Here is a 26490-nt window from a genome sequence, read left to right as displayed (position 1 = left end):
CCGTAGCGTCTTACGCCTTACGTGAGAATCTTGCGTTACGCGACACGCAAGCCAATCTCACGGCAACGCACAAAGAAAAGTAACGTAACGTACGTAACATAAGACTAATTACGTTACGTTCTTCTTTGTGCGTTGCCGTAAGATTGGCTTGCGTGTCGCGTAACGCAAGATTCTCACGTAAGGCGTAAGACGCTACGGCAATGTTCGTGCGCTGGCCCTAAGGCTGCGGCGCTGCGGTCCATTTGATGGTACAAATGCTTCGAAGCATTCTTCTTCTCCTTTCTTTCAATGAAGAAAGAAGAAGAAAAAGAACGCTTCGAAGCACTTGTAACATCAAATGGACCGCAGCCTAAAGCGGGGAGCACACACTTTTGCATAACGCAAAACCCCTGGTTTCCATACACGCGCACGTGTTGCCGCGTGTAAAATTGCGCATCAAACACGTGCGTTTGAAAGAAGCACGCACTTGATTGGAGTAACCTATGGAAACGCATATGTTTAACGCGCGTTAATTATTTCCATTAGTTCAATAAAAATTTTATTTCACATGTTACATTAATGTATAATTATGTTTACACTTAAGAATCGACTCTAAGGGGAAGGGGTAATGATTTATTGTGATACCTAACTTATTCCAGTTCAGCAAACTAAGTCTTACTGCTGTTATTAAAAAAGTCTTTAACCGTCAGGTTCATACCGCGCAAGTTTTTATCATCTACTTTATTTGAATGCAATTCTTAGGCAAGCGCGTTATGCATTACAAACACAAAAGAAGAGATAACTTATTTTTCTTATTTGTTAAACGACGCAATTAACTCACGTGCCGTTTCCTTTTATCACGCTGTTCTTATCGTTAAGTGGACATGCAAGGATCACATGCGCATGGAATGCCGTTAAAAAACAACAGTCTTTCTCTTTTGAAATTTTATTTCGTATTATAATTGTCATCATTACATGTGTATATCGCTACTTTTTGTACAGTATTATGTCAAAGTTATTTTGCCCAGGGTACATGTACCGATTGTCACAAATGCATTTTATCGCAGATATCTAAAAAAAAAACGCCATATATCCGGAAGTTGGTGTTAAACGCGAAAATATCTTTGCCATAAATATGCATTCGTGATGTAAAAATAAACATTTATCATAAAAATAAGTATACAAAAATATATATATACTATATGATGTATAAGTGTATACATATATAACGATGTACTGATAGAACAGAATAACTTTGAACAGAGGGAACGTAATTACAAGGAGAAAATTTATTAGGAAAACAATTACGCAACATAAAAACGCAAAATTTTTGGTCTCGTTTCCACCCATTATTGAACACACAATGTTATAATTCATCTTCGTTAACGCAAAAGAGATCATATATACCGAACGACTATTATACTTAGTAGAATCCTATTTTCCAGACGATTATCATATATATATAACGTGCATTTCTATACCAAGTCCCCGTATATTAATTATACATTCGCGAAATAAAGCGAAATAAGATATCGTAATGTTGTTCCGTTTTAAAATTATTTCGGGAAAATAATTCGAAAAACAAGAATTATATACAATATTGCATTCTTTCTACGAATTATCCTTGAAATGTGGTTGCATGTGTGTATCTATTGTGTATAACTTTGCTAATTTCAGCTCAGTGAAGCCGCTATGTTGCTGACGTTTAAAAATTATATGCATACTCCTCTACGTGTGAATACGCTAATTTATTTTAAATAGACCTAATATATACAAAAAATATTTGCAGATAAATTAAATATATTTTAGACATTAAAATGCAATTCCTGTACTGGTCTAATTAAGTTATTTACGTTTAAAAAGATTACGAAAGTATTATATACAGAGGATAGATAAAATAACGTGAACACTTTGTAGTGTATTTCCCAGTTCGTATATGTGTGTGTTCACCATTATTTTACCTATCCCCTGTATGTGTGTATGTGTACACTGCCCGTCAACGGATTCCTTTCCCGAGGTAAGGGGGAAAATACCAAAGTTCTAGTGATTTTAATAGAAACAACCAACAGCGTCTTTAGGCTTCCATGTTCCTCCCTTATCTCAGGATAGGGCGGGTCACTGAAGGGTAGTGTACATACATATACACCGAATCTTTTCAAAATTTCTAATTTAATCGATTAGTCGATGCGTGGATATAAACATAGAATTTTTACTTTTAGGAACTCGATTCAGTTATATAATTGTGGGCCACTTGTATATGATTGTTTCTTTTTACCTTGTTACTTTGGTTTTACGTAGAATGACCAAATCTGAGGTTTATTTGATGCAATAGCAATCTTATGTGAAACAACTTATAAACATTCGCCAATGCAGCCATAAGAGCTACATCCTTTATGTATTATCGAGTATACTAAAAGTTCTTTGTTTCTTAATCTTAGATTAAATTCAATTTATTGGCCATATTACCTATACGAAATGATACACAACACGTACATCAACAAATTCTTACGTTGCTTTAAAGATAATAATTGTCAATTATTCCACTTGACGCTCGCAACGCTCTTCATTTTATTCCTTGTTATTTGTCAAACAAGGACGTATGATGCTCACGAGCGTTGTGAGCTCCAAGTGGAACGTACCCTCTATCGACGGTCAAAAGATTATCTCACGTTGCCAGATCCGTAATAGCGATAGGTCGAGAGCCTTGAAACTGAACATTGCGTCTATTTTGTATTATCAACACTGGTTGATTTTTATCAACCGTACCCTGGTGTGCTTAGATTTGTTATGTTTAAGTTAAATATTTTACACTTATGGACAATAATGCGTTTAATAATTTGCGGTACATTAATATGTATAAACTACAACGAAGCATGTCTAATAGATTACAATAGAAATTAGGAAAAAAAACAGGCTGATTAAACTGAATTTCTTCATTAATTTATAATAGAAATGCTAATAAAGCCAGTCCACAAATATTCGACACAAAAATATTTGTATTAACATATATTGCTCTTCAATTTGCCACTAAGGAAGATTCAATACGGATCGAAACGTTTGGCGATCACATAAACGTATATAATAGACTGAACATTGCCATTGTAGAGCTTCTAGCAAGATCTGACGGACAAAAGATATGCTTGCTGAGACGCTTTCCTTTTCTAACCTTTTGGGAAGAAGGAAAGATGGAGAAACAATCTCAGCAAACATATTTGTCCTTCAGATCTTGTCAGAAGCTCTCCAATGGAAATGCTCAGACTATTATATACATCTATGGGCGATTTTAAAAATAATTATACAAGATACCCGACAATTTTTTAGAAAGCTGAAGTGTGAAGGTAGATTGGCTCAAATTGAAAGTCATGTACCATTTTGCAAAAATTGCAATTATTATTGAGTAATGAATTCAACTATTTGAGCCAATGCACCTGTGAAAAACTGTAGACCAAACTATATTGATACAAATATTTGCGCGTCAAAAACCACGATTTGGACTTTATTGCCCTTCTCTTAGCTAGACTTATAGCGAATTCTTAACATTTTATGTTGGACTTTTCGTTTCTCTTTTGCACATGAACATTCAATTATACAGGCGAAATCATAAACTAAATGTTGAGATATTCGGAACTTACATTTTTATGTATATATACGGTCTTATCCATCATTACTCATCATATAATACTAATGACTAGACTTCATGTCGTGTTGCTATTTGTACTCGTCCAATGGTGCCGCTTTATCTTTATCTTACATCGCAATGTTTTTTTTTTTTCCAGCAAATATGGAATTGGGGGAACAATATAAACTCGAAAACGTTCAAATAGCAACGTTCCGTTGCAGGTACAATCTATATTTTCTGATTTTAACGACTTCCTGTATTTGCGTCGTTCGATAGTTAAAATATGGAAATTTGTGATATGCCATATGTGTTTTACACACCGACTAACAATTTTGCAATATCGATTATATAGCCATATATATGTATATATATTTGAATATAGGAACATCTATTACTTCTTTTACAACGATTACAAAGTACATTCACGATTTGTTAATATTATAACGGAATACGAGATAGAATTGTGGTCTCAATAGAAAATCCTTTCTATTGAGAACCACGACAACCGTGAAGTTAACGTTTCATTAACGAGAGTTTCAACATTATATAGTTTGTACCTGCTGACCGGTATGCTACATGAGTCCTGTCATTCAGTTTTGTTTGAAAGTATCAGTCTTTATAATGATGATAAGCGGAAAATTTTACAGCAGAACCCGCAGATTATTTATCACATGGATAAAGACACTATGAGATGTACGCTTGTACAGTACGTTCAACAGGCTTACGACATACGCCGCATATTTTCATATTTTTCGCACACTCCGCACACGCCAATAAATGTCCGCACGGCATGAATACGATCCGTACTTCTCTACTGTAGCAAATTTTGCATGATCTTGCATCCTTGTCACATGGCTTATCACCTTGGGCAGATTGTTCTTCGCTGCTAGCCTCTCCTGATACGGCACTTACTTCTGTAGTATTAGTTTCTTCAGAATAGATCGAATTTTGAGAGCTTCCGCTAGCAATACTCTCAGCATCAATATCTTTCTCAATTTTCTCACCCAATTTATTAATTGCAGACGGTATATTTTCCTGAAAAAATAAATAAATAAATAACTTAAAATTAATGTTATTATACATTCAACATAATTATTTCATTATTTTTTAAGTAGATGGGAATATTTATTACGAATATACAAATTGTACAGTTCTAATAACAATAAATATATTTTGTTAAATACTCACTGCTCCGACATACGTTCTCCCGGTAATGCTGCTTACAAATTCCGTCCCTTTAGTTAAAATCAGATAAGGACAGTATTCGAACCACTTAGCGTGCTCTACCCAGGGATCATCTTCTGGCTCCCAATCCCTTAATCCTCCACCACAGTGATAGCACAATGTTTGATCGCCACTTCCCGTATAATAGAAACCAGCAGTTGCTAGTGTCTCTTTAGTTTGCGACATTGCTTTAGGCCATCTGTCGAACGAGGCTAATCTCGCAGCATAACTGGCATATTCGGGATGCTTCGGTCTCGAGGCCATCCCTCTCAATTTACAATTCACTCTTTCTTCTATCTCATCATGGTCCGGGCCAGAGTAAGGCATGTATATAGAACCATAAGGTCCACATACATCCATTCCTTTAGGCACAGGTGCCGGAATCGTGTTAGGATCTGTACCGATCGGAACATTGCCGCACGGAATATTACGAATAAACCTACACCTCCCAGACCATCGTTGATGATCGGCCATCGGATTGTCATCCACCTGCCATTCGCATATTTCTATTTGACATTCGAAACATTTTACCTTGTCGCTCTCTCCAGTATAATAAAAACCCGCGGCCGCGAGTTTCTCTGGCTTTATCCATAAACATGGCCAGTTTTTGAAGCTTTCCAACCGGGTAGATTCATATCGATAATCGGCACAACCGACATCATCTGTTTCGTCGAAAAATAAGTGAGACGTTATTGGTGAACTGGGTGGCAAACGACTTTGAGGAATGGTGTAGTGTTCGATGCATTCAGTCATTTTCTTGTTGTTTGTAAAGATGCCCTTGTGAACCTGTAAAGAAGAAATAAATATCAATAGATGCTTAAATTTAAATATAATAACAATTTGTCAACAATTTTATTCAATATATACTTAACAAACGATATAAACAATAAATACATTATCATTTAATTAATATTTAATTCAATATCCAGCATATATAGGCAATACTGGATTCTCTTATTTTAACAAACATGCCTAGACAGCCAGGTAGCTTGTCAGGAACAGATTTTGTAAAGTCTTTGCTACTAATTTTGTCAGCAGAATGGCTACAGATTTGAAATAGAATCTGACACATATGATATTATTCGAAGTACACGCTGGCAGATATATAGCAAAGTTGGTCAACCAAATATATGATGGCAAAAATCAAACAGACTGACATACTTGTTATACTATTTGACGCAGAGTGGCACCAAAAATTGAGTAGAATCTGCGTTTGCATCTGCCAATAGTCAGATTATGTTGGTAAAATACTTAACGTCACCTGTCCTACATTAAACCTTCGGTACAGGCTGTGTGGGCCGCCTCATATCGTCGAAACTAATAGTTTTGTTTACAACATATATTTACAAGACTATAAATTTATTATTATATTATAGAAAATAATACTTGAGAAAAAAGTGTAACAATGTTCCCAATGGGACGACAATGGTAGCTACATTATACGTAATATTTAAACATTAACACATAATTTTGAAATATTCTTATAAAATATTGTAAAGCCTTGTGTACACGATACTAGAAATCGGTCCGAGTTTCGGTTTAAGCCAATCAACTTGCAGCTCTTACAGAAAAGCAGCAGTTTCATTGGCTTAAACCGAAACTCGGACCGATTTCTAGTACCGTGTACACAAGGCTTTAAGGCAATGATTTTTATGAAATATTTTATGATGCTACATATAGTAACGAAGATATCAAACGGCCTGAATGGAAAGTTCAACGTGAGATCATGGCGGATTCATGCGTGGGGCGCACGTGGCAAGACGAGCACGTGGTTTATTAGCGAGCAAAAAAATATGTAAGAATAAATTTTAACTGTTATTCTCAGCGACGCTATTTTTCTCTGTGTAGAAAATACCACCTGCCTCGCCTGATATAATTTTTTTATATTAACGCGAACGAAATAAGAGAAGGAAAAAAAAGGACCGAGAAAACTTACATCTAACCCGTAACCCACGTTCCGCATCGATAAACCGGGACTATCGGGAGCGATCTCGTATCTCGTGATCGACTGAGAACTTAAAGAGGGAGTACACGAACACGTTGTCCACGTTGGAAGTTAGAGATTGGAGTGCGCAAACCCGCCGCGCAGCCGCGTCAACGTCGCCATTTAAAAATAATGCCTTTTATACTATCGCGCGATTGCGGGCAAGATTTAAATCGCAACAAAAAAATAAAAATAATAATACAGCTTTGAGCTTTATCGCATACGTGCAATTAAGCGTAGTAGCTTTTTATGCGCACGTGTGTAAAAATTGCACGTAAAGAAGTAAAAGTGTTCTCCAAACATCAATATTCTCAATATTATTATTCCGGTTATCGTAGTTGCTTCTCAACTTTCGACGTATTTCGTGAGTGAATGAACGTATCGGACTGTCAAAGCTGTCACGTCATAAAAAAAAACGCGTCATAAAATTAATGAATGACGACTCTCACTGCGTTCAGCAGAGAGAGCAGCTCAGTGAGCACTTAGCGATTCTTTAACGTAATTATTGGTTCCTGCCTTTAACTCGTCACCGGATCTCATAAAGAAAAGAATCACGAGGCACTAAGCTGCTTTTTCTGTTAAATGCAGTTATTATTATTGCGCGATGTACGCCTTGAGCGAACGAATCTCGGACAATTTGAACGACCAAGTTGGGGCCACTATTTCCAACGTCTGTTAACTTCTAATCGACTGTTAACTTTTCAGAGTAGTCAATAGAAGTTGGCTATTTCGATAGTTAACGGTCGGCTAGAAGTTAGAAGTTAACGTTGGAAATAGTGGCCCTAACCATTCTCTAAGAAATTCTTATTTAAAAACTATTATATTCTCATCATACAATATCTGAGGTATTCTTTTACTCCCTTTCCGGTTCTCCTTTCTGGGTAAAAAGACCAATGAGGAGTACAAAAGACGCCAGCAGGTTTACGGATAAAAGAAAGCGTGCAGATATAAATGCCTTGGGAATGCGCCTGTCTAAATATTCACGCATTATGACCGTTGATCACTCGAGAAACGGCAACGCTGTCCCGAAGCAGGATGGAGGTGATATTTCGCAGTCGGGCGAATAATGACAATAAAATAAATAATAATAATTTAACAATAATGAATAATACAAATGTGTAATTAATTTTACATTACTCGTGATCTTTTTTTAAATATAATTACACGCGTGGAATGTATTTTACACCTCAAACATTGCATCTCAATTTTCATTATTTTCTTCGATGATTTACAATTAAATACAATTGAATTTACGATTTAATTCATAACATTCTATATGTATATCTTTTAGATAAAAATTAGCAAATGTTCTTTAATTGCGAGACAGTTTATACGGCTCTCGATCGATAAAAAAGTTTTACTCGGTGAATGTAGTAGATTTCTAAGGCTGGAATGTATTTTAAACCGTATACGACTAACGTAGGATTAATAATAATGATAAATAACAAAAGTAATGAATAATATAAATATATAATTAATAAAAATAAATAATGTAACAAATTTTTCGAATAACCAACAGTCATGACGCGCAAACATTCAGACTGAGGGCACCAAATATGCCTCCGATATGCGTGCAAATTCATACGTTAAAAAACATTTTGTGACTTCGCGTGTACATATTTGTAGATCTACCCACGAAGCCGTGTTGCTATACATCGACAAGAAATTCGACTTCCCCGAGAAACTACCAACGCGCTTCAGAAGGGGTACAGCTGTCAGCTGCGACACCGGGTATATGCAACGTTGCCGTTGCACGGCCTCTATTTCTGTTCGTCTTATTACATTACACGGGAACGCGACGCGTACCCGGGCGGCGCGGAGTGAATTGTAACGGTAGGAGCGCCTGGCAACGCGTGTGCCCCCCGTTCATCTTCGCTCCACTTCGTCGAGGCCCGGATTCCTCGTGAAGCGGTGATAAAGAAATCTCTCTCTGAATTTATCACAGAGCTCCGGCGAAATGAGAGGATATTTTCTCAAAAAATAATGAAATATTTAACGAAAGTTCGAAGTTAAAAATATTTAAGAATTCTCAGGTTAAAACTGTTAAAAAATATCGACAATCCGCGGTATTTATTTACGAGGAATAAATTCAGTCTGCGATGAGACGTGTCGCAACGGGAAATGTCTCTCTCATCGGCGAGAGTCCGTCGGGGTCTCGTGGAAAGTTGCTACGGCCGTGTGTATTCGAGATCGCCACGTTCGCTGCTGCTAACTTCGCATGGCTAGCGACAGCGTCTCGTAAAGAGGAAACGCCTCGGTCACGATGACGGCAGTGATACCGTGAAACCGAGTCATCCGCTGCATAGCTGACTGCCGCAGCTTAACCTTCGTTCGTCGCCCACCGCACGGGGTGTCCCCCGCGTCCCGCTCCAGAGGAACGGCGTCTTTTCTCTCCTTATTTGTTGACGTCAAGGCGCGGCACGCGTGCTCAGATAGGGGACGCCGCCCGAAAAATCGAGGCAACACCGTCGCGATATACAGGGTGTTACGAAACTATCGAACAGTCCTAATCTGAAACGATCTTGATTATCTTTTGGCTAAAATTCGATTAGACACCTGCGCAGAGATTTCTTTCTTATCCTCGGTATCTTCACGATCAGACTAATTCGAGCGCTTCGAATTGACTGTGCAACAAGATTATTTGTTATTGAGCCAGTCATCTTAAGGCTTTATTCACCAGGAGCCTCCATGTTTTCTCAACAAAAGTTTCCTCGTATCGCCGTTCTCGCTAATCGCGACTCGAGTCAGCCATCGCGAAAATCAATCCGCGGATCAAGCTGAGAATTAAATGCCACAAAGCCCGTGTTCGAACGTTTTGCAATGACATCTCCTGTATCGCAAATGACGCATTGAGACGGTCGAAGTGCACGCGCATGCATGCTACACGCGGAGATACACTTATCGGCCAGAGAATTACAAAATGACATCAGCGCGCAGCGCTCCGTTTCCTTTGGACTCTCGAGTCTTCTTTATTATTCCCGGCCGCGAGAGAGCTGGCAACAAGGCGCGACGGAAGCGTACAATCGAAAGGCCGTCCGACAACCGATTTCGCCAACGTCGGTCGCGAGCTGTCGTCGTTGGCGCTCAGTCCAATCTCATATAAAAATATCCGAAAGACCCGAGATACGGGAAACGAGGCGAGTTAACGTATGTTCATTTTTCATCTTTACTTCGGAATGGATTCGAGTTAAAAAAAAAACCGCACACAAGTCCTCAATTCGGTTGACTATGATCAGCTAATAGACATAAATGAAATCCAGCACGGACCTCCCGCGTTGAAGACATAGAAGTGAATGATCTAGACACTACTAGATACCGCTATCTTTTGTTAAAGATTATCTGCAATATGACAAACAAGCTTATCGAAAGTCACAACTCGAGCGTGATTATTAATCTTATCTCGTCTCGAAAAGAAAAACAGAATGAAATCGTAGCTCGATTCAGAAGCGCGGGTATAGTGTCTGAAGAGACTTTTCTGGAAATCCAAATACATGGCCGCAGGTCTGAACTGTAAGGGCCCCAGGGATGCCAGACGGCAGACCGGACAGGATGCTAGCTATCAGTAAACAGTATGTGGTCGGTAACAGTAGGGAGTGCTGTTTCAGTCTTCCATCTGGCATTGCTGGTAAGGGCCCGAATCAGACTTGCCAGAACTTGTCGCGCCTCAGTTCGAGAACTTCTCTGTCGCCACAAACCTGACCGTTGCGTATTGACCCTTTGCGTCGGAAGGTTCTGTTCGGTGTTCGGACCCTTCAACGCGAAAGGTTTAAAGCTCTCGGACAGCCAAACTAAGTTGCCGAAATTTTGGACATGAGTCACGAAGACAGGTTAATGCCCTCGTAATTCGTCAAAACCTTTTGTAAAAGACAGACAGACAGCAGACAGAGAGGGGGAGGGGGGAAGAGGGGGAACGAAGAGAGAAAGATAAGAAATGCACGTGTGACAACGTACAATTTTTTATACTTTATATTATAAATTTGTGGTGCTATGATTCTCATTTTAACGTTCATTTTTAATAATTTTTTAATACAATCTGATATAAGAAATAACATATTAATTAGTTAACAGCTATTAATTAATTCTTACATCTGATTACTCATCGATATAAATCAAGTGTACTTACATTATATGCGATAAATTTAATAAATCGACAGTTTGTTCTGTAATAGCTGAATTTTTGAATTTACAAAATTTTTAGCAGACGCTTACAAAATCTGTTCTCGACAGATTTGTCTATGCGGATATAAAAAAATTTTAATTCCACATTTTCGACTTTTTTTCTCATGTGGAATCATCCTTCTCGCTTCTACCAGTTTTCTGAGACACCGCATAGGTATCTATCTCATTTTAAGTGCGAAAAATATAGCGTAGAATAGCTACAAAGACCGACATACGTGATCCGAGAGAGTTTCAAGTTTCCTTTTCTCTTTCATAAAATTCTTTGCTCGCCAGATGGTTTCGGCAGTGCCTGACATTTTACGACTCTTTCAACGTATTTCGATTTCGCATCCTGTTTGCAAAAAATTCGTTTTAAAGGTCAATCTTAGTAGAAATAATTTTGAAGATTCTGGGTTTGTTTGAGTGACTTTTTTCGTCTGAGACAACGAGTCTCTTATTTTTCGCGAACTCTCCGTCGATCAAGAATCTTATAGTTAAAAAAACAATTATTTTCAAATCTAATTCCAAGGATGTTGACGTATACAAAGAGCAAAACATTTAACTTGTTTCAAATTCTCCCCGCTACTTTCTCTAAAGATCCCTCTAACGCTGATTACCATATTTTTTTCCTTTCTTTTTTATTTACGAATTATTTGCCCCCCGCTAGTTACATCGCCAGGCTTTCCGCTAACGCAGGACCCGCCCAACAATGTTAGATAATAAACGGCGTCGCGGAACACACTGCGTCAAAAGGTGCCAATAAAGAGGTAGGGAGAGGGAGGGGAAGAGGGGAGAGAGGGGAGCGGCAGATGGGAGGAAAGATGTAGTAAACAAACAAGGCGAATCGTATTTTCAAGCGTTTATCAGTTATTTGCGGTCAACTGCCCTTATCCGAATCCACGCTATTTTAATATTTCAGCCTGTTTTAGCCTCGCATGTGAACAATACGTGACCCCGCTACACTCGCGTGAAAGCGTCAGGCCGTCGGGCGAGCATCCGGACAGATGGTAGAGGAGAGATACGCGACAGGAAGGGGGGAAAAAATAGAAAATCTCTGGCGTTTCTTGCAAGGAAAGATTTATTGAGGAAAGTGCGACGCGAGGTGGTGCGTGCGTGAGGCAGAAGAAACGTACCCGAATCGATTTGGACGACCGGATTGCTGTGAGCGGCGACGCTTGCTTTGGCCTTTCCGCGCAGCTGGCTCCGCCGCACGGCTTTGTCCCGTCGATCGGCTCTCTACCCTCGGTTATGCCGTTTCAGTTTCGCGACTGTGTGTCGCGAACGTTGCGTTGTATCGAGCGGGTTTACGCGTTCGACGTTCGCTGCTCGTCGCGCTCGCGAGGATGACAAGGCTTCTCGCACGGTTACAACACAGTGGAACGCGTACGACACTTCAACGTATGCTCGGACGTCACGATCGCTCGCAACTCGCGCTACTTGGTTCCGTGGAGTCTCACAAAGCCGCGGTCCGTACTACAGGCGCGTACAATCGCACTATACTATAGAATGGAGCGTAGGAATACAGCAATGGCCGAGACTGGCTTCTCTCTCTCCCTTCTCCGTTTCGAGGCCAACGTACGCCACGCCGCAACGAGTCGACGGCGTCGACGCGACGCGATGCCACGGTGCGGCCGGGTGGCAAAAGAGATATTCCCCTCCAGGCCCTCCACCTCGGTGTGGGGGGATTAGGGAATATACTGGGGAATATCTCGCGGAACCCGTCTGTGCGCACTGCGCGGTTACTGCGTCGCAGTAACGTACCCGTGGTTTCTAACATTCTCAGCCCCCCCTTCCATCTACATTCTCTTCCGCCGCTTCATCGCTGCCTCTGCTGCGCCTTCAGCCGCGAGCGACGTGGGGAGTCGGGGGACGTGGCTGGAACCGCCTGAACCGGATAAAGGCTCTTGCACCTCGCGTTCCCACGGAAAGAAATTTTTACCCTTCTACATTCCTTACCCTTCCCTCTGCCCATGATTTTCGTAAATATATATGCATCATTTTACTTTTTTTTAAATATCTATGAAGCATATATATGAAATATACAACAAACTTTTTATCACGCATCTTGATATATCGACTGCGGATGGAATTGACGAATTTTTGCTCGTTCTTAGAGTCTTTAGTTTGATTTTACCTCAAGTTTTGTTCTCGACATGACTTATAATTTTATACCTTGAGGGGACTTTGCCGCAAGTCCAGTTGCTATGCGAAACTCGTTCACAGATGCATGGGTGATACGCAACGATATCTTAACACGTTGACTGCCACTGTGTAATTAGGTAACTTTGTCCCCCGACGCCATTTTTATAACGGCACGTTTATGCCACTCGGTTATATATTTATTCCTCATCAAAGTGTAAAATAAGATTTTTTATTTCCCTCCTGCAAAAAATCATAACTTGCGGATCGTCTGTGGATCGTTAACGCTAAGTCGTATTTCGACAGTCGTCGTGTTAACGTTTAATACAATATAATCGTTCGGTATAGACACCAAAAATCTGACATGCTCTCGAACGTCGCATTCCTGGAAAGCTGCCTTGGAGATTTCTGGAAATTCCTGGAGGCGTGAGTGTCGAAGATGAATAAGCAAAATGATATTATCTTTGATTCCTGGAAGGGATTTAAGAGACGGGGATTAGAGGGAATTTCTCTATTCATCGTGGCGCGCCAGCGAGAAGTTACGGCACTGATGGACCGACAACGGTCCAGCCGGGTCCGGCCGTCCAACGCGGCGCCCGTCGGATCTGGGTATACCTATTCTTGAATTCGTTTCATGAATAACAATTTCAAGAATAGGTACCCTGGCATTGTTATAACTTGTACTGGCATTCACTCACATTCGCTCACGCGCGCTAACACGAGCAATGCGAGACGAGGCGGCGGGAAATATAACAACGCTAAGCCTATTTGTGCGATATGAGAGAGAACATTCCAAGATGTCTCGAGCATCGCTCCGTCCTTGTCTGATCTTGATCGGCCTGTACTGTTCAATCCTCCCCATATCCACCCCAATCTTGACTACGCCGTGAGCTAGACAAGGATAAGAGAGGAACATGGGACTCCTCTCTCTCATAACGCTCACATACCGTAAATTTCTATAGCGGCGTACGTCGCTATAGAAGTTAGTATATATTTCAGTGAGGGGAGCCGCCAGCGAAAGGTCGCCTGATTTCACTCGGTATATTCCGATACGCGCGGCCTCACATCGGCCGACTCGCCGCTCGCGCGGTGAAATTCCACGATAATGAGCGCGGCTGCCACTCGGTCGCGACTATACGTTCACAACAAGCAGCAAAAGAGAAAGAGAGAGCGAGAGAAATGCCCTATAAATAGAACGGAAAGTCACAATAAAGTCAAAATAACGTCAAAATGATGGCAAAATGGTCTAAAAATCGTCATCTTTCTTGCATTCTATCTGGCAATGAGATGCGAATCTTTTTCGCCCTTGGGCGACCTTTGACGAATAAGTAGAAGGCAATTTTATCGAACGCATCCTCGCAGCCCCCGCAGGCCACCGCTGTGTGGTCGACTGTGGTAGGTCTCTATTCTTTTTAGCCGCCTATTTCCTACGGGAAACGTGACTTACACATAACTAGCTAGACAGATTAAAAGAAAAGACCTCAGTCACCTGAGACGTGTTTTTAGACGAAATTCTACAAGCCGGATAAATTGTATGGACGTTTTGCCTTGCGGAAGGATGTTTCGCATTAGACATTTCCGGTGTTGCCTGGTTTTGCCTGGACATCCGCCCGTTGTTTCAAAAATGCGTCATTTGCGCTTTCTCTTTCCCTTCCTCTTTCTCTCTTTCTCTCTCTCTCCTCTTCTCTCTTGAGAGCGTTTTAAAGAATTTCTGCGTACGGTCGCGCACATATGTATCGCAGGTTATACAGTTTGCGGGAATTAATGGCTTACAAAAGGATCTATCTTATCACGTGTATCACTTAATAGAGTCAAGCGGCATGACGTTTTCGAAATTTATCTCGTCCGCTTAATCTAAATATACGCCTACCCAAATTTCTGCGCATTTAACGTCGTGACACGCAATCGCGAATGATTACGAATTCTCGGAAGGCGCTTTTTATATAACCGCGCCATGTGTAAATTCGGAGGACACACTAGAAAAAAAATTAAACTCTAAGCCTCGTCATCATATCTGCGTCATCATATCTACTACATAAAATTTGCTCGTCTCTCTATAACGAAGATGTATACCTTTTAATATTATCGTAGTACAAAAAGTACGTCCCGTATTATTTCGCTGTCTAAATAAAGCTTTTGCATATCGGTAGAAAATAATTAATAATAAAATACACCGTATATAATAAATACATTATAGCTAACAAATGTGTTTTAAGAATTAAAATTTTCCATGGCACAGTTCTCACTCGCGCGCGCGCATACGCACACACGTGTGCATAAATATGTGTAGTGAAGATGAGATATCCGTGAGCTCTGAAGTATAAAATAACGTGAGCGTTCCTCCCGATGAATTGTGTCATATCCGTTACTCCGTTTCCGAGAAAAATCATCGACTTAATCGGTCAAAGGCTACTAATAGTGATTCGCTTGCGAATCACGTGCGTGTCGTTGCCCGAGATCTTATTTCTTAAAACACATCACGTCAGCTACGATAAAACGTATTTATTACATATAATGTATTTATTAATGCACGTACGAATTACCGTAGCGCTTAGCGCCTAGCGAACGCGAATCCGAAACGAAAAGCGATAACGTCCAGCGGTCGACATTTAAACGATTCATTCATCGCTCAAATAGAGTACATTCTTTCACGTATAGGGCTGCGTGCAGAAACATCACCCGAGCGCTGAGAATCTATAGTGCACGTGACATATGCTGTAGGACTTTTAGCACTCGGGCGCGTAAACGAATGCACCCATAACGTCAAAAGAGCGTTACGAATGAGGGACGGATGGTAACTTTCCGAGGCCTGACGCTAATACTAATTTTAGGAGGGGCCCCTTTTTCTCTGGCAGAACGGAAAACTACAATGACGTCCAAAAATGATGAAAAGATGACTATAAAAACTAACTTTTCTATTACGATTCAATCGTTTTCTCGTTATTTTAATATCATTATAATTTTCTGTTCTATCTATATATATATATAGGTAATGATACATTTAAACATTAATAAATATATAACTTGAATAAAATGTATTTATATTTATAATAAGTAACAATCATAAAAACTATAGAGAGGCCTATATAAAACCGCTCTATAGTTTTTATGATTGTTACTTATTATAAAAATAAATAAATAAATATATATATACATATAGAGCATATGTCGAGACGATCGACATTTAGTACTATAAATGGAGCATGCGGCAAGAGATTTTTCTTTGATCTTTTGTGTTGAATGACTTATTGTTAAAAAGAGAGAAGTATAATAGCTATGAACACGGATCTCTCCTTTTACTCTCTTTTTTCATTGAATTTTATGTCGATGGTCGAGACATAGTCAAGTGCACGTGTACTTGATAGATTTTCAAAATCGTTTATTTCGAAAACAAAGCCTCGTACGTAAAAAAATATTTTACGATAATTATGTCTCAACTAACGGATCTTGCTATAGATTGCTATAGCAATTCCGTTTGTGTTTTTTGTTTGGGGACACATCGGCAATGAATCTTTTAATTTCTTACTTTTTACTTTAAAAAATTGTTGAAACTGTTGGCCTTCCTGTTGAGTCCAAAGCTGTGCTCTTTAAATCACAGACTCGTGAATTTTTGCTAACAATAAGATGGATTGAGCTTTTAATTCTTGAAATGCTATTACAATTTCTTCTTTTAAATGAGCAACATTTTGACTATTTGTGGCATAAACTAAATTTTTGACATGACCCCATAAATAAAAATCGAGCGAAGTGAAGTCCGGTGATTTTGGGGGTCAAGATACTGTTCCGCCGCGGCCAATCCAACATTCGTGTCGTTGCTTAGAAATAGCAATCTATGGCATATATAATATAAATCCGTCCCTGTGAGTCCGTATTTAATATTTCCAGCTATGAATGAAGCGTCTCTATTATGTACACTGGGCAAACTGTGTTAGAGAAATGTGAAGACTTAGCCGATGCAGGATAACACGTTCCCCTCGCATTCCTGCTAGAGCAAAGGCATGCAGTTATAAGAATAGGAGTCTGAGAAGGAAAGGAAAGGCGGAGTCTGAGAAGCAAACGTTCCCCCTTCGTTTTCCCGAACGTTTGTATTTTCGGGAAAAAAAGACGGTCCTTCCCCAAAATATGCCAAGGTCCCTTTTTAACTATAGTGGCGCCGATCTCTGGGAGAAGGGAGGGTTCAAGCTTTCTCAGTCGGGTTATTCAGGTTTCGTTTTGCATTATTTTAAGAGAGTTTTTACACATACCGTGGGAATTTCTACGACAATTACACAGAAATTTCCGCTTCAAGAAAGATCGAAACTGCAAGCAAGAAAAAAGCGTAGTCTCATTCTTCAACGCTTTTTCACGCATGAGCAATTCGTTATCCATCATTCATGAACTTGTTCACATGATTTCCGCGCCGCGATCGCGTCGAACGTAATATAAACAGGTCTGAATTCTCTCGATAAATCGACCTTGTAATGTAGAGGAACCAAGCGGCATTAGCTCCTTAACGATCTTGAACGAAATTGAAGAAATTGTTAGCCTTTATATATGCCTTAAAAACACTTACGTAGAATTTCCCGAACGTTCTGAGACGATCGAAAGTATTAAAAGATTTAAGTATTATTAACATTTGTTACAATCTGCGATACACCGTGCATGTAACAAACTAAATTGTACCGAACTACGAGATATTCAAAATATCGTATTCTACCCACTATTGTCGACTCGATTTTTGATTCTCTCTGACCCGCGGAGAAAAAACCAATCTCAGTATTTTTCAAAAACATTTTCTCGAAGTTTCTAGAGGGTACAGCTAGAACTTATATTCCATGATACTTTATAAAAAGTAAAGTTCCCTCTTTTTGATGCACGTTAAAACTAACTTTGCTAATGAGATTCAAATTGGACACGTTCTTCCTTGACTGACTGATCAGATGGTAGATTCTAAAATAATGTAAATAGCTCATTTATTTTCAAAAATGTACAAAAACATTTTACATGAAAATCGATTGTTCGCAAGGAGAAATTAAGTTATGTTATGAAAGGCTATTTAAATTTCGCGATTTTCGATATTTTAATAATTGTATTTTTTTTAATGGAGGTAATATTTTCATACTTATGTCATTGAAAATGAGACACCCTATATGGATATAATATATATAATACTTATAAGTATTATGAGTGCAATGCATCTTCCTATATCTTTCCTGGAAAATACATTTACGAAAGAAAACGCAACACGATTAAGTGTAAGTTATTCCCTGTTACATGCAAATACAGATGACAGTGATCGTAACAAAATATTTTAATAATTTTAAATGTTTTACAGATTAAAAAACGATTGATTGATTTAGTGTATCATTATATATTGTATTGTATTATTTATATATTTAGTATATTACAACGTGGATCACGTCTCCGATAGAAAATAACAGAGAATAAAATTACGTAAAAAAAAAACCGCGGTTTTCGATAGGTTAATCTCATGCGTGTTACATGCAAATATTGCAAATTACACATTGACGTTAAAGCAACTCATGGAGAACAATGTATTTTATTTCGGTTTGCTACACAGGAAATAATGCAATCTTTTACGTCATTATTTGTCATACTTCTGCGTATTAAACGCAATATCTGTATACATAATTGTATCTATACTGTGAATGTATCATGACTAGTATACTTGTATCTGTTTACAAAATTCAGCGCAAAGTTAATGCGCGATGTATCATCACGGCATTACGTTGCATTAACAAACGATGACATCGTACACTGTGTGGTATGTCATACGGGCATAAATTATCCTATTTAGATCCTGGTGTGACTCGCACTAAATTAAGGCGTAGTTAAGCGCGTTCGTTTCTACAGTATATTTTTATAAAACTTTCGTCTCCGGAATGAAGACTCAGAATCGTATGTTAATCGAGAAAGAAAACCTTTTGGAACAGTATACACTAAAAAGTCTCTATAGTATATTCGTTTCGTACGATTTAATAATTGACAATCCATCGGACAATTAGTTATCTTGCGTTTATCGTAGAGTTCACAATCGTAATCACTCATTCACATATCGATCTTAATATATACGATAAAATTACGTACAACTGCCGTTTCTTATAGCGATTCTTATACATATATATACAACGTATAACTACCATTCCTTATGCATTTCTAACAGAATGCGTGCTTTAGATTTTCTTGAAGGAATTCTAAATATTCGCTCGTGCTATTTCATGAATTAACTGAAAGGTAAATGACGTTCTAGATAAACATTCCTATTTTTATTCCTATCTTGATCTTATATTTGCCTCTTGTTTATATCTCGGAACTGTTATCTTTAATTCGCTCTTCAACTTATTTTTATTCTCATCTTTTTCGAGAAGGAAAATAAATAGGTTGCGTTTCACAAATAATACGTGGTAATTATAAATCAGCTATCTAATCGTAAATAAATCTGTCAATGCGTAATCTATGCAAGTAAAAAATGATATTGACTGAAAGGTCAAGATAATATAAATTTAAAAACGTCCGGTTACATTCCTTCTTTATACAATTTATATTTTAATAATCCGCGTCAATTTTTCATAATAGTGCAATTAATTTGTAATATAATACACTATGAGGTATTATGTTTGCACTATACATTATATAACACTATTCGCTATAATACTGATCGGCAATTGATAATATAGTCGACTGATAAAATTTATCACACATACCTCACGATGATTTGAATAAGTACTTAAATAAACAATTAAACTTAAATGCACATTTATTACGTTAAAAATTACAACGAAAGTTTCGTCCATGTTACAATGTGTAAATATATCAAATTGATGCGTTAATGAGTCATGTCATTCGCGTCAATTATTAAATTAGATCGTTGTAAACCGCTCTCATGCATACCGAATAACTGTATACGCCTAAATGTATCTTTGGATCGGTTTTCTATCGCTGAATTAACTGGCTGCACTAGTTCAGAATTTATCTTTTTTACTTCACATTGGAAGGAAAAAGATAAACTCTGAGCCCAGCGCAGCCAGTTCAGCAATAAAAAACGGATCTTTTATTACGATAGAGACTGATAAAACAATATGGCTCTCGAACATATTGTCTAACACGCGGACGTGCAAAATTTCGCATACGTGAGGTCACTATCTGTACATACGGCGAAATAATCGCATGGTAGATACGCGCCATGCTTCTCTGCTATTGTAATACAGTCTTATTATTTGTTTCAGTCGGATTTAAAAAGAGAATGGTTTGCTTATCGTTTCAGACACTAACAAATGTAGTCGCACGTTGCAGTCGTCACTTTCTCAGTCTCGAGGCAGGTGTCGTGGTCCGTCTGTTCCGTGGATGATGTGCACGAGTCGTCTTTCTTCTTCAACTGCTTCTCCGCTATTACCTTTTTGATAAACTTGCATTCGGGAAACCACTTGACGTGCTCCTCCACAGGATCGTCCGTCGGTTCCCAGTTCTTCAAGCATCCCCCGCAGTAGAAACACATCGTTTCATCGGACTGTGCGTAAAGGCCGCTGAGGTAGAAGAAACCGGCGGCCGCCAGGTCCTCTTTTCTTTGGCACATCGTATCGGGCCACGTCGCGAAGGAGTGTAATCTCCGCTCGTAGGAAGCGTATGTGGGCTGCTTCGAACCTAACACGTCGCCGAGCTTGGCCGTGAAATTCGCGTTCGTGATGGAATCCCAGAAGACGGTGATTTCGATGTTCTCGTTGATCTCGGGCTTCATGGTTTCCTCCGTCGACGGATCGGTGTCTGAACTAGAATAAGGCATATACTTGACGCCGTAAAGCCCGCAGGTATCTAAACATTTGGGCATTTTGGGGATCGTGCTGGGATCGACATCGATTGGCACATTTCCGCAAGGGAGATTACGGACGAATCGGCATCTTCCGGACCAACGTTGGTGCTCCCCCATTGGGTCGTCGCCGTCTACCCATCCAGACAGGACGATCGAGCACATAAAGCACTTTACCGCATCCTTCTGTTTGGTATAGAAAAAGCCAGCGGCCGCCAGCTTCTTGGGATCGACGAACGGCACGGGCCAATCGCCGAAGGAATTCAACCTTGCGCTCTCAAAACGATAATCCGTGTAGTCCACATCGTCAGGCACCGTTGATTTCGCGGTCAAAGTCGGTACATCATATGGCTTCTTCTTGTCCCAATCCTCGTGCCCGATTCGATCCAGTTCCATCATTTTCCTCGGGCGCAACGTCTGCTTGCGCAAAAATCTGCGGGGAAAAAAAGAGGCAAAACGTGACTTATGGTACAAATTCCTCGGTACGGCAGCGTTTTTGCGAAACCCTATTTTATGTCAATTTACGAGTCACGCTATGTTGGCGGTACCGACATTCCTTTCTCATTGTCTGAATTTGGGAATGGCATGCGGGAGAACCTCCCAAGATAGAAAAGGTAGATAAAAGAGAGAGAAACAAGATCTTTCGCTCTCAAAAAAAAAAAAAAAAAAGGTAAGAGATTATCGTGGAATTTGAAGCACGATCACGGAGCTGTTAAGATTTGTATGAATGATGGGATTGAAGAGGCAAATCTATTTGACTGTAGGCGTGAGTAAAGTAAATATTCGTCCCGTCTGAATTGCCCTTTACCGACTCCGATCTCTCGCTCTGTATCTCTCTGTCTCTCTCTCTCTCTCTTTCTCCCTTTTACAAAAAAAAAACGCATTCCACAGCCTCGACAGTCCCGGACACGCATGCACGCACGCAATGCCCCAGCCTGGAAACACCACCGCGCATCTATCGACACGCTGGAATTTTTCCTTTCGAGATATTACCACCCACGGGGTGATGTAAAAGCGTGTTGACATTGAGCGAAATGACTTGAAGAGATCGAGATAAATAGATAAACGTACGCCCGCATAAAGCTGTCGTTCAGCATTTATATCTTCACGTTTTCATCCGAAAGCCATCGTTGAAAGCGTTGAAACGCGTTTCGAATCGGCAGAGACAATTTCACTCGCGAACGTCCACTTCGTTACTGCGGCAAATAAATTATTACGCAATTATATATATTTACCCGCCTTATATTTTCAGGAATGCACAAGTCATTAATAATACTAGGAAGGATTATCAATGAAGAGCGTCATGGAAAGATAAGAGGATCCGGAAGCGAACGCGGCGTTCTGAAACCGCTGTTGTGCAATATAAGCGGAAACCCATTTGTAACGCACTATTAATAGCGCTGATTCCTACGACGAATTATGTAATATTACATAGAATTTTTTAAAGACGCGAACTTAACATTCTCGTCGTTTCTAAGGCAATATTAGTCCTCTGTATGCAAATTAGATTGAGAAATACAGAGGGTCTAATAGATAATAAATAAATAAATAATAATAATAATATATAATTATTAATTATTATAATTAATTTAAATCTAACTGAAAAAATTTTATATATTTAAGAGTGCCTAATACATAGATAATAATTAATAATTGACAATTAATTCCTTGTATACAAAAGGTAGCATTAAAGCTGCAATTGAAGTGAAATTTTTATTAAAATAAGCGTTCGCTACTTTATTCTATTTTTTCAATAATGGAATGATTAACTGTGAAATCTCATGTCGGAATTTCATAATCTTCCAGGAATTTCGAAGGTCATGCTTGAACCTTGGTGGACAAATTTTCCATAAAAGCTCGAGATTATCGTTATCTATAAAGGCGTATCATTGATAAATTCCAATTATCGGAAAAAAATAAATAAATAAAACGTCCACTCGAGTTGGCATGCTCGTCCTATCAGATGACTTTTTAACAATCGCTGTCGCTAGGGAGTCATAGATGCGATAGAACGAGCCTAACAACTGATGATGCCTGAGGTTGATGAGCCAAATGACCTTTACCGATACTTCAGGTAAAACATTGAAAAAAACATGGTTGAGATAAGATACGGTACCGATAGGATTTTCTTGTTAACGTTATTGCAACTGTCGCGACGACGCGACGTCTCCGAGATAACAAAAAATGCCTCTTTTTGGAGCACAAAAACGAGAATAATCGTTTCCTGTTGTTTTTTTTGGCGCTGAACGTTTAAGTCGCTCTATCGCGTTACAATTTTCAGAAATTTGCAGTTAAAGTTGCAAAAAAGGCTATATTAATTATAATTATAACATATAACATTGTATAAAATAATATACAACATTATATTACATATTATATTAATTAATATCAACTATATTAATTTATTTTGTCACAATTATAACATATATAATGTTGGAGAAATTTTATTGAAATCAAAATTGAGTATGCTTTAGTCTTAAAAAAAAAATTTATGTCGATTATAATTAACACCGCGCGAATACCGTGGGTCTTTTAAGGCACAGTCGATTTTTTATTTTTGATTCCCCCGGGAATGGCTTCAGCGCTTTTAAAAAAAATTGACTAGTTCCGGTCTATGTAGGTATAGAAATAACTTTTTGAAATCTTAAAGATGATACATGAATTTTTATAGATTTCTTTGTAACACAGAAGAGTTTCAAAAGCCCTTTGTACTTAAAAGGGTTGGCAGGATATCCGGGTGAGTGTTCCAAAAACAGTGTCCGCGCAGTGTTAAGAAAATATTTATGATTAATGTACAGTTTGCGTCAATGTTGCGACTTACATAAACCGTTAAGGATCTGACAGACTTTTTCAAATATTCACACTTAAGGGTTTTCCAGATCGTTGGATATTGATCTGATAATTATTAAAATAATTTAAAAAATATTTGGCAGTTTCTTAATATTATATGTAACTCGCAACTTTTTTTGACGCAAATAGACCCTATATTAATATCATAAATAATCTCTTTAATCATAATCGCTACGAAAAACTTCTTTTAAGGGCTGAAAGTTGTAACAACTTTTAACGTACTTCATTTTGACTGCAATAAAATTTCTCCAACATTACATATTATAATTGACAAAATACATTAATAGCTCTTTCTTTACAACTTTAATCGCAAATTTAATTATCGCAAATTTCTCCAAATTGTGATAGAACAATTTGGTAAACGTAGATCACATTCAGCATCAAAAAAGCTATGAGAACCGATTACGTTCGTTGTACATTTCTTTTTGGTTGAACGGACGTAACTAAGGCTACATTCGATCGAAGTACACATGTACCGATGTACATGTATACTTCGGTACATGTGTACTTCGATGTCCTTGAGAACTAGGTATCTGCAGCCGAGGTCCCCCAACTCACGAGCCCTTCGGACTTCGGATCGATCCGCCCTTCGGGCAGCCAGCTGCTGCTCCGACATTCCGCTGAAACCTCTCACATCTGCTTTCCTTTGAATCGCAGTAGGGATCACGTGCCACGATGATCTCAGAATGATCTCACCGCGACGAAAATTTGCCACACGGCAAGAGAGAAGTGTAGTAAACGAGAGAGAGAGAAAGAGAGAGAAAGAGAAAGACAGAATGTGCGAGACAGACAGAATAAGAAAGGGATTTTGACTTCTGACAGCGAACTGAGCCAACAATGGCAAGGGGGGGGAGGGGGGAAGGCGACGGAGAGCGGAAAAACTAAAAGAGTCTCATGCACCAAGCTGTGTCTTTGTACGAAAGAGAAAAGGCACGGCGCCATCACCAGTGTTCCGAGGCGGTCTATTCGTGTATGTTTCACGAATTATTCACGCGTCCTCCTCTGACTATTCACAACCGCTTGAACCGCTCTCAGTTTACGAGCGGAAATGAGAAAAAAAGCAGTTAATGTGCCGCTCGCTTGGCACAAAGTGTCACGGAGACAGAAAAAGAGACCGACCGAGACAAACGGGAGACCGAAATCCTTCGCGAAATTTCACGATGTTTATCGGCGTTGATACGAGGATATCGAGGACGATAACGGAGGAAAAAACGGGGGATTAGGAGAGGAGGCTAGGAGGGCAATCTTATCGATACCTTTTCTCCCGTATCCCGCATTCACCACCGCCGACTTACCGTTGAGCCGCGCGTCGTCGCCGCTCCTCTCCTTTCGCGATTCGGTGATCACCGTCGCTGGAAAACGTCGGAACTCCCCCGAAGGTACCGGCGTGTTCCGTCACCCTGGTCTTCCAGGTGTACCCGCGGCTACCCGTTATCTACTGAGATCCGGTTCCGTTCGCAGTTCCTCACTCGGCTGGTCGGAAGTGTCGGAACAACGAGGCCCGTGTCTCGACTCGATTTGACGTGCCGCGAAGCAACGATCGTGAGATCGTGACTGACGCGCGGGGAGCAATCCGAAAAGAAGTGCCGGGTCGCCGTCGCCGCCGAACCGAATCTCGCCTTCGGAACAAAGGGAAAGGGGAGGGAGAGAGAGAGAGAGAGAGAGAGAGAGAGATAGGGAGCGCGAAGCGGGAAACGGGGAAGGGAGGGAATATTTCCAATCCCGCGGCACGTGGAAACCTGAAAACAGTCGGGGCTGTCTAGGAGGCTAGGTCTAGGGCTGTCCTTATCGAGTAGTTGACTAAACTTGTCAGTAAAACCGTACCCGAGTCCCGAGCAACAAAGCAATCAAAGCATGCCGCCTTACCCGGCTGGCCGGCTACCACTGGCGCCGCTCACCGGCGGCTGGGCCGCCCGTCCAATGGTCCAATGACCAAAATTTGGCCCACCGCCCAATATCTTTTACGGCGGCCACGGCCTGCACCAGCCTGCACGCCCGGCGCGGGGCAGCTCCACCGAGGGCCAGGGCGGGTAAAGGGATCAGGGAAGGGAGAAGGGATCGTAGGATCGCAGCATATTGGTTGCGGACTTTACTATTCGTATAGGAACTGTTGGGGGGGCCCTACGAATAGGCGCTGGGAAACTAGGGCCCACTAGGGGTGGGCTTATTGCCATTAACTTTTTAAATTTGTGGCGAACTTTTGCCCAACGCAAGAATTATTCGACGTGAAAATTCTAACACATTTTTTCTCTCTGAAGGGGAAAAATCCGATTTTGCTCTTGCGAAGAAATTTAACGCTCGAATCTTCTTTGAACTGGGAATCACGTGATATAGAAAATGTAAAATGTAAATGTTTTTTTTTTTTAATGAAGGAAAATCTGATTTTGTTTTTGCGGAGAAATTTCGCTCAGAGCTCCTTTAATATTAGGAAGAAATGCTTTATTAACGCCAATTGCGGAAATATTGAAGAAAATGTAGAGCGTAATTTTTTTTTTTTTTTTTTAGAAAAATCTGATTTTGATTTTACGGAGAAATTTAACGCTCGGAGCTTCTTTGATACTGAGAAAGGATGTTTTGTTAACGCCAATTGCGGGAATCGCGTGATATTGAAGGAAATGTAAGCGGAAACCGTCAACTGCAATGGGCGCGGTTATCTGAGTACGTGTTTGAGTGTCGCGGTGTAATCAAGTCCAGGAATGCGACTTGATAAAATTCTATGGTCACGTCACTTAA

General features: G+C 39.8%; 2 protein-coding genes across 5 annotated transcripts; both read right to left on the bottom strand.

The window, feature by feature from the left end:
• Positions 1-909: 909 nt before the first annotated feature.
• On the bottom strand, positions 910-12610 carry LOC139767949 (baculoviral IAP repeat-containing protein 7-B-like). Of its 3 annotated transcripts, XM_071697703.1 has the most exons (4): positions 12098-12610; positions 11201-11316; positions 4787-5608; positions 910-4633 (listed from the first exon to the last, which is right to left on the bottom strand). In XM_071697703.1, exons 2-4 carry the CDS (start codon positions 11279-11281, stop codon positions 4283-4285), a joined length of 1254 nt encoding a protein of 417 aa, XP_071553804.1. In that variant the 5' UTR covers positions 11282-11316; positions 12098-12610; the 3' UTR covers positions 910-4282. The 3 variants fall into 3 exon arrangements, with proteins under 3 accessions (XP_071553804.1, XP_071553806.1, XP_071553805.1); XM_071697705.1 differs by lacking the exon at positions 11201-11316 and having other exon boundaries at positions 12098-12599; XM_071697704.1 differs by lacking the exons at positions 11201-11316; positions 12098-12610 and adding an exon at positions 6759-6886.
• Positions 12611-18623: 6013 nt separating this feature from the next.
• LOC139767944 (death-associated inhibitor of apoptosis 1-like) lies at positions 18624-26385 on the bottom strand. Of its 2 annotated transcripts, XM_071697700.1 has the most exons (3): positions 25053-26385; positions 21979-22103; positions 18624-21340 (listed from the first exon to the last, which is right to left on the bottom strand). In XM_071697700.1, exons 2-3 carry the CDS (start codon positions 22002-22004, stop codon positions 20371-20373), a joined length of 996 nt encoding a protein of 331 aa, XP_071553801.1. In that variant the 5' UTR covers positions 22005-22103; positions 25053-26385; the 3' UTR covers positions 18624-20370. The 2 variants fall into 2 exon arrangements, with proteins under 2 accessions (XP_071553801.1, XP_071553802.1); XM_071697701.1 differs by lacking the exon at positions 21979-22103.
• Between the last annotated feature and the right edge of the window lie 105 nt (positions 26386-26490).

Source organism: Temnothorax nylanderi, unplaced genomic scaffold (assembly GCF_030848795.1).
Source record: "Temnothorax nylanderi isolate EJ_2023f unplaced genomic scaffold, tnyl_v1.0 TNYL_tig0013_pilon, whole genome shotgun sequence".
Lineage (NCBI taxonomy): Eukaryota > Metazoa > Arthropoda > Insecta > Hymenoptera > Formicidae > Temnothorax > Temnothorax nylanderi.
The sequence above is the reverse complement of the archived record's forward strand: the minus strand, read 5'-3'. Positions and strand labels throughout refer to the sequence as shown.

Bases quoted from the DNA above. Each gene is read 5' to 3' on its own strand.
- LOC139767944 (XM_071697700.1), bottom strand. From the start codon at position 22,004: ATGCTGAACGACAGCTTTATGCGGGC. The intron at 21,341-21,978 runs GTACGTTTATCT...TTTTCCCCGCAG, and splicing joins AACGACAGCTTTATGCGGGC to ATTTTTGCGCAAGCAGACGT.
- LOC139767949 (XM_071697703.1), bottom strand. From the start codon at position 11,281: ATGTCAGGCACTGCCGAAACCATCTGGCGAGCAAAGAATTTTATGAAA. The intron at 5,609-11,200 runs GTATGTCGGTCT...TCTTCTTTACAG, and splicing joins TTGAAACTCTCTCGGATCAC to GTTCACAAGGGCATCTTTAC. The intron at 4,634-4,786 runs GTGAGTATTTAA...TTATTTTTTCAG, and splicing joins GGAGAACGTATGTCGGAGCA to GAAAATATACCGTCTGCAAT.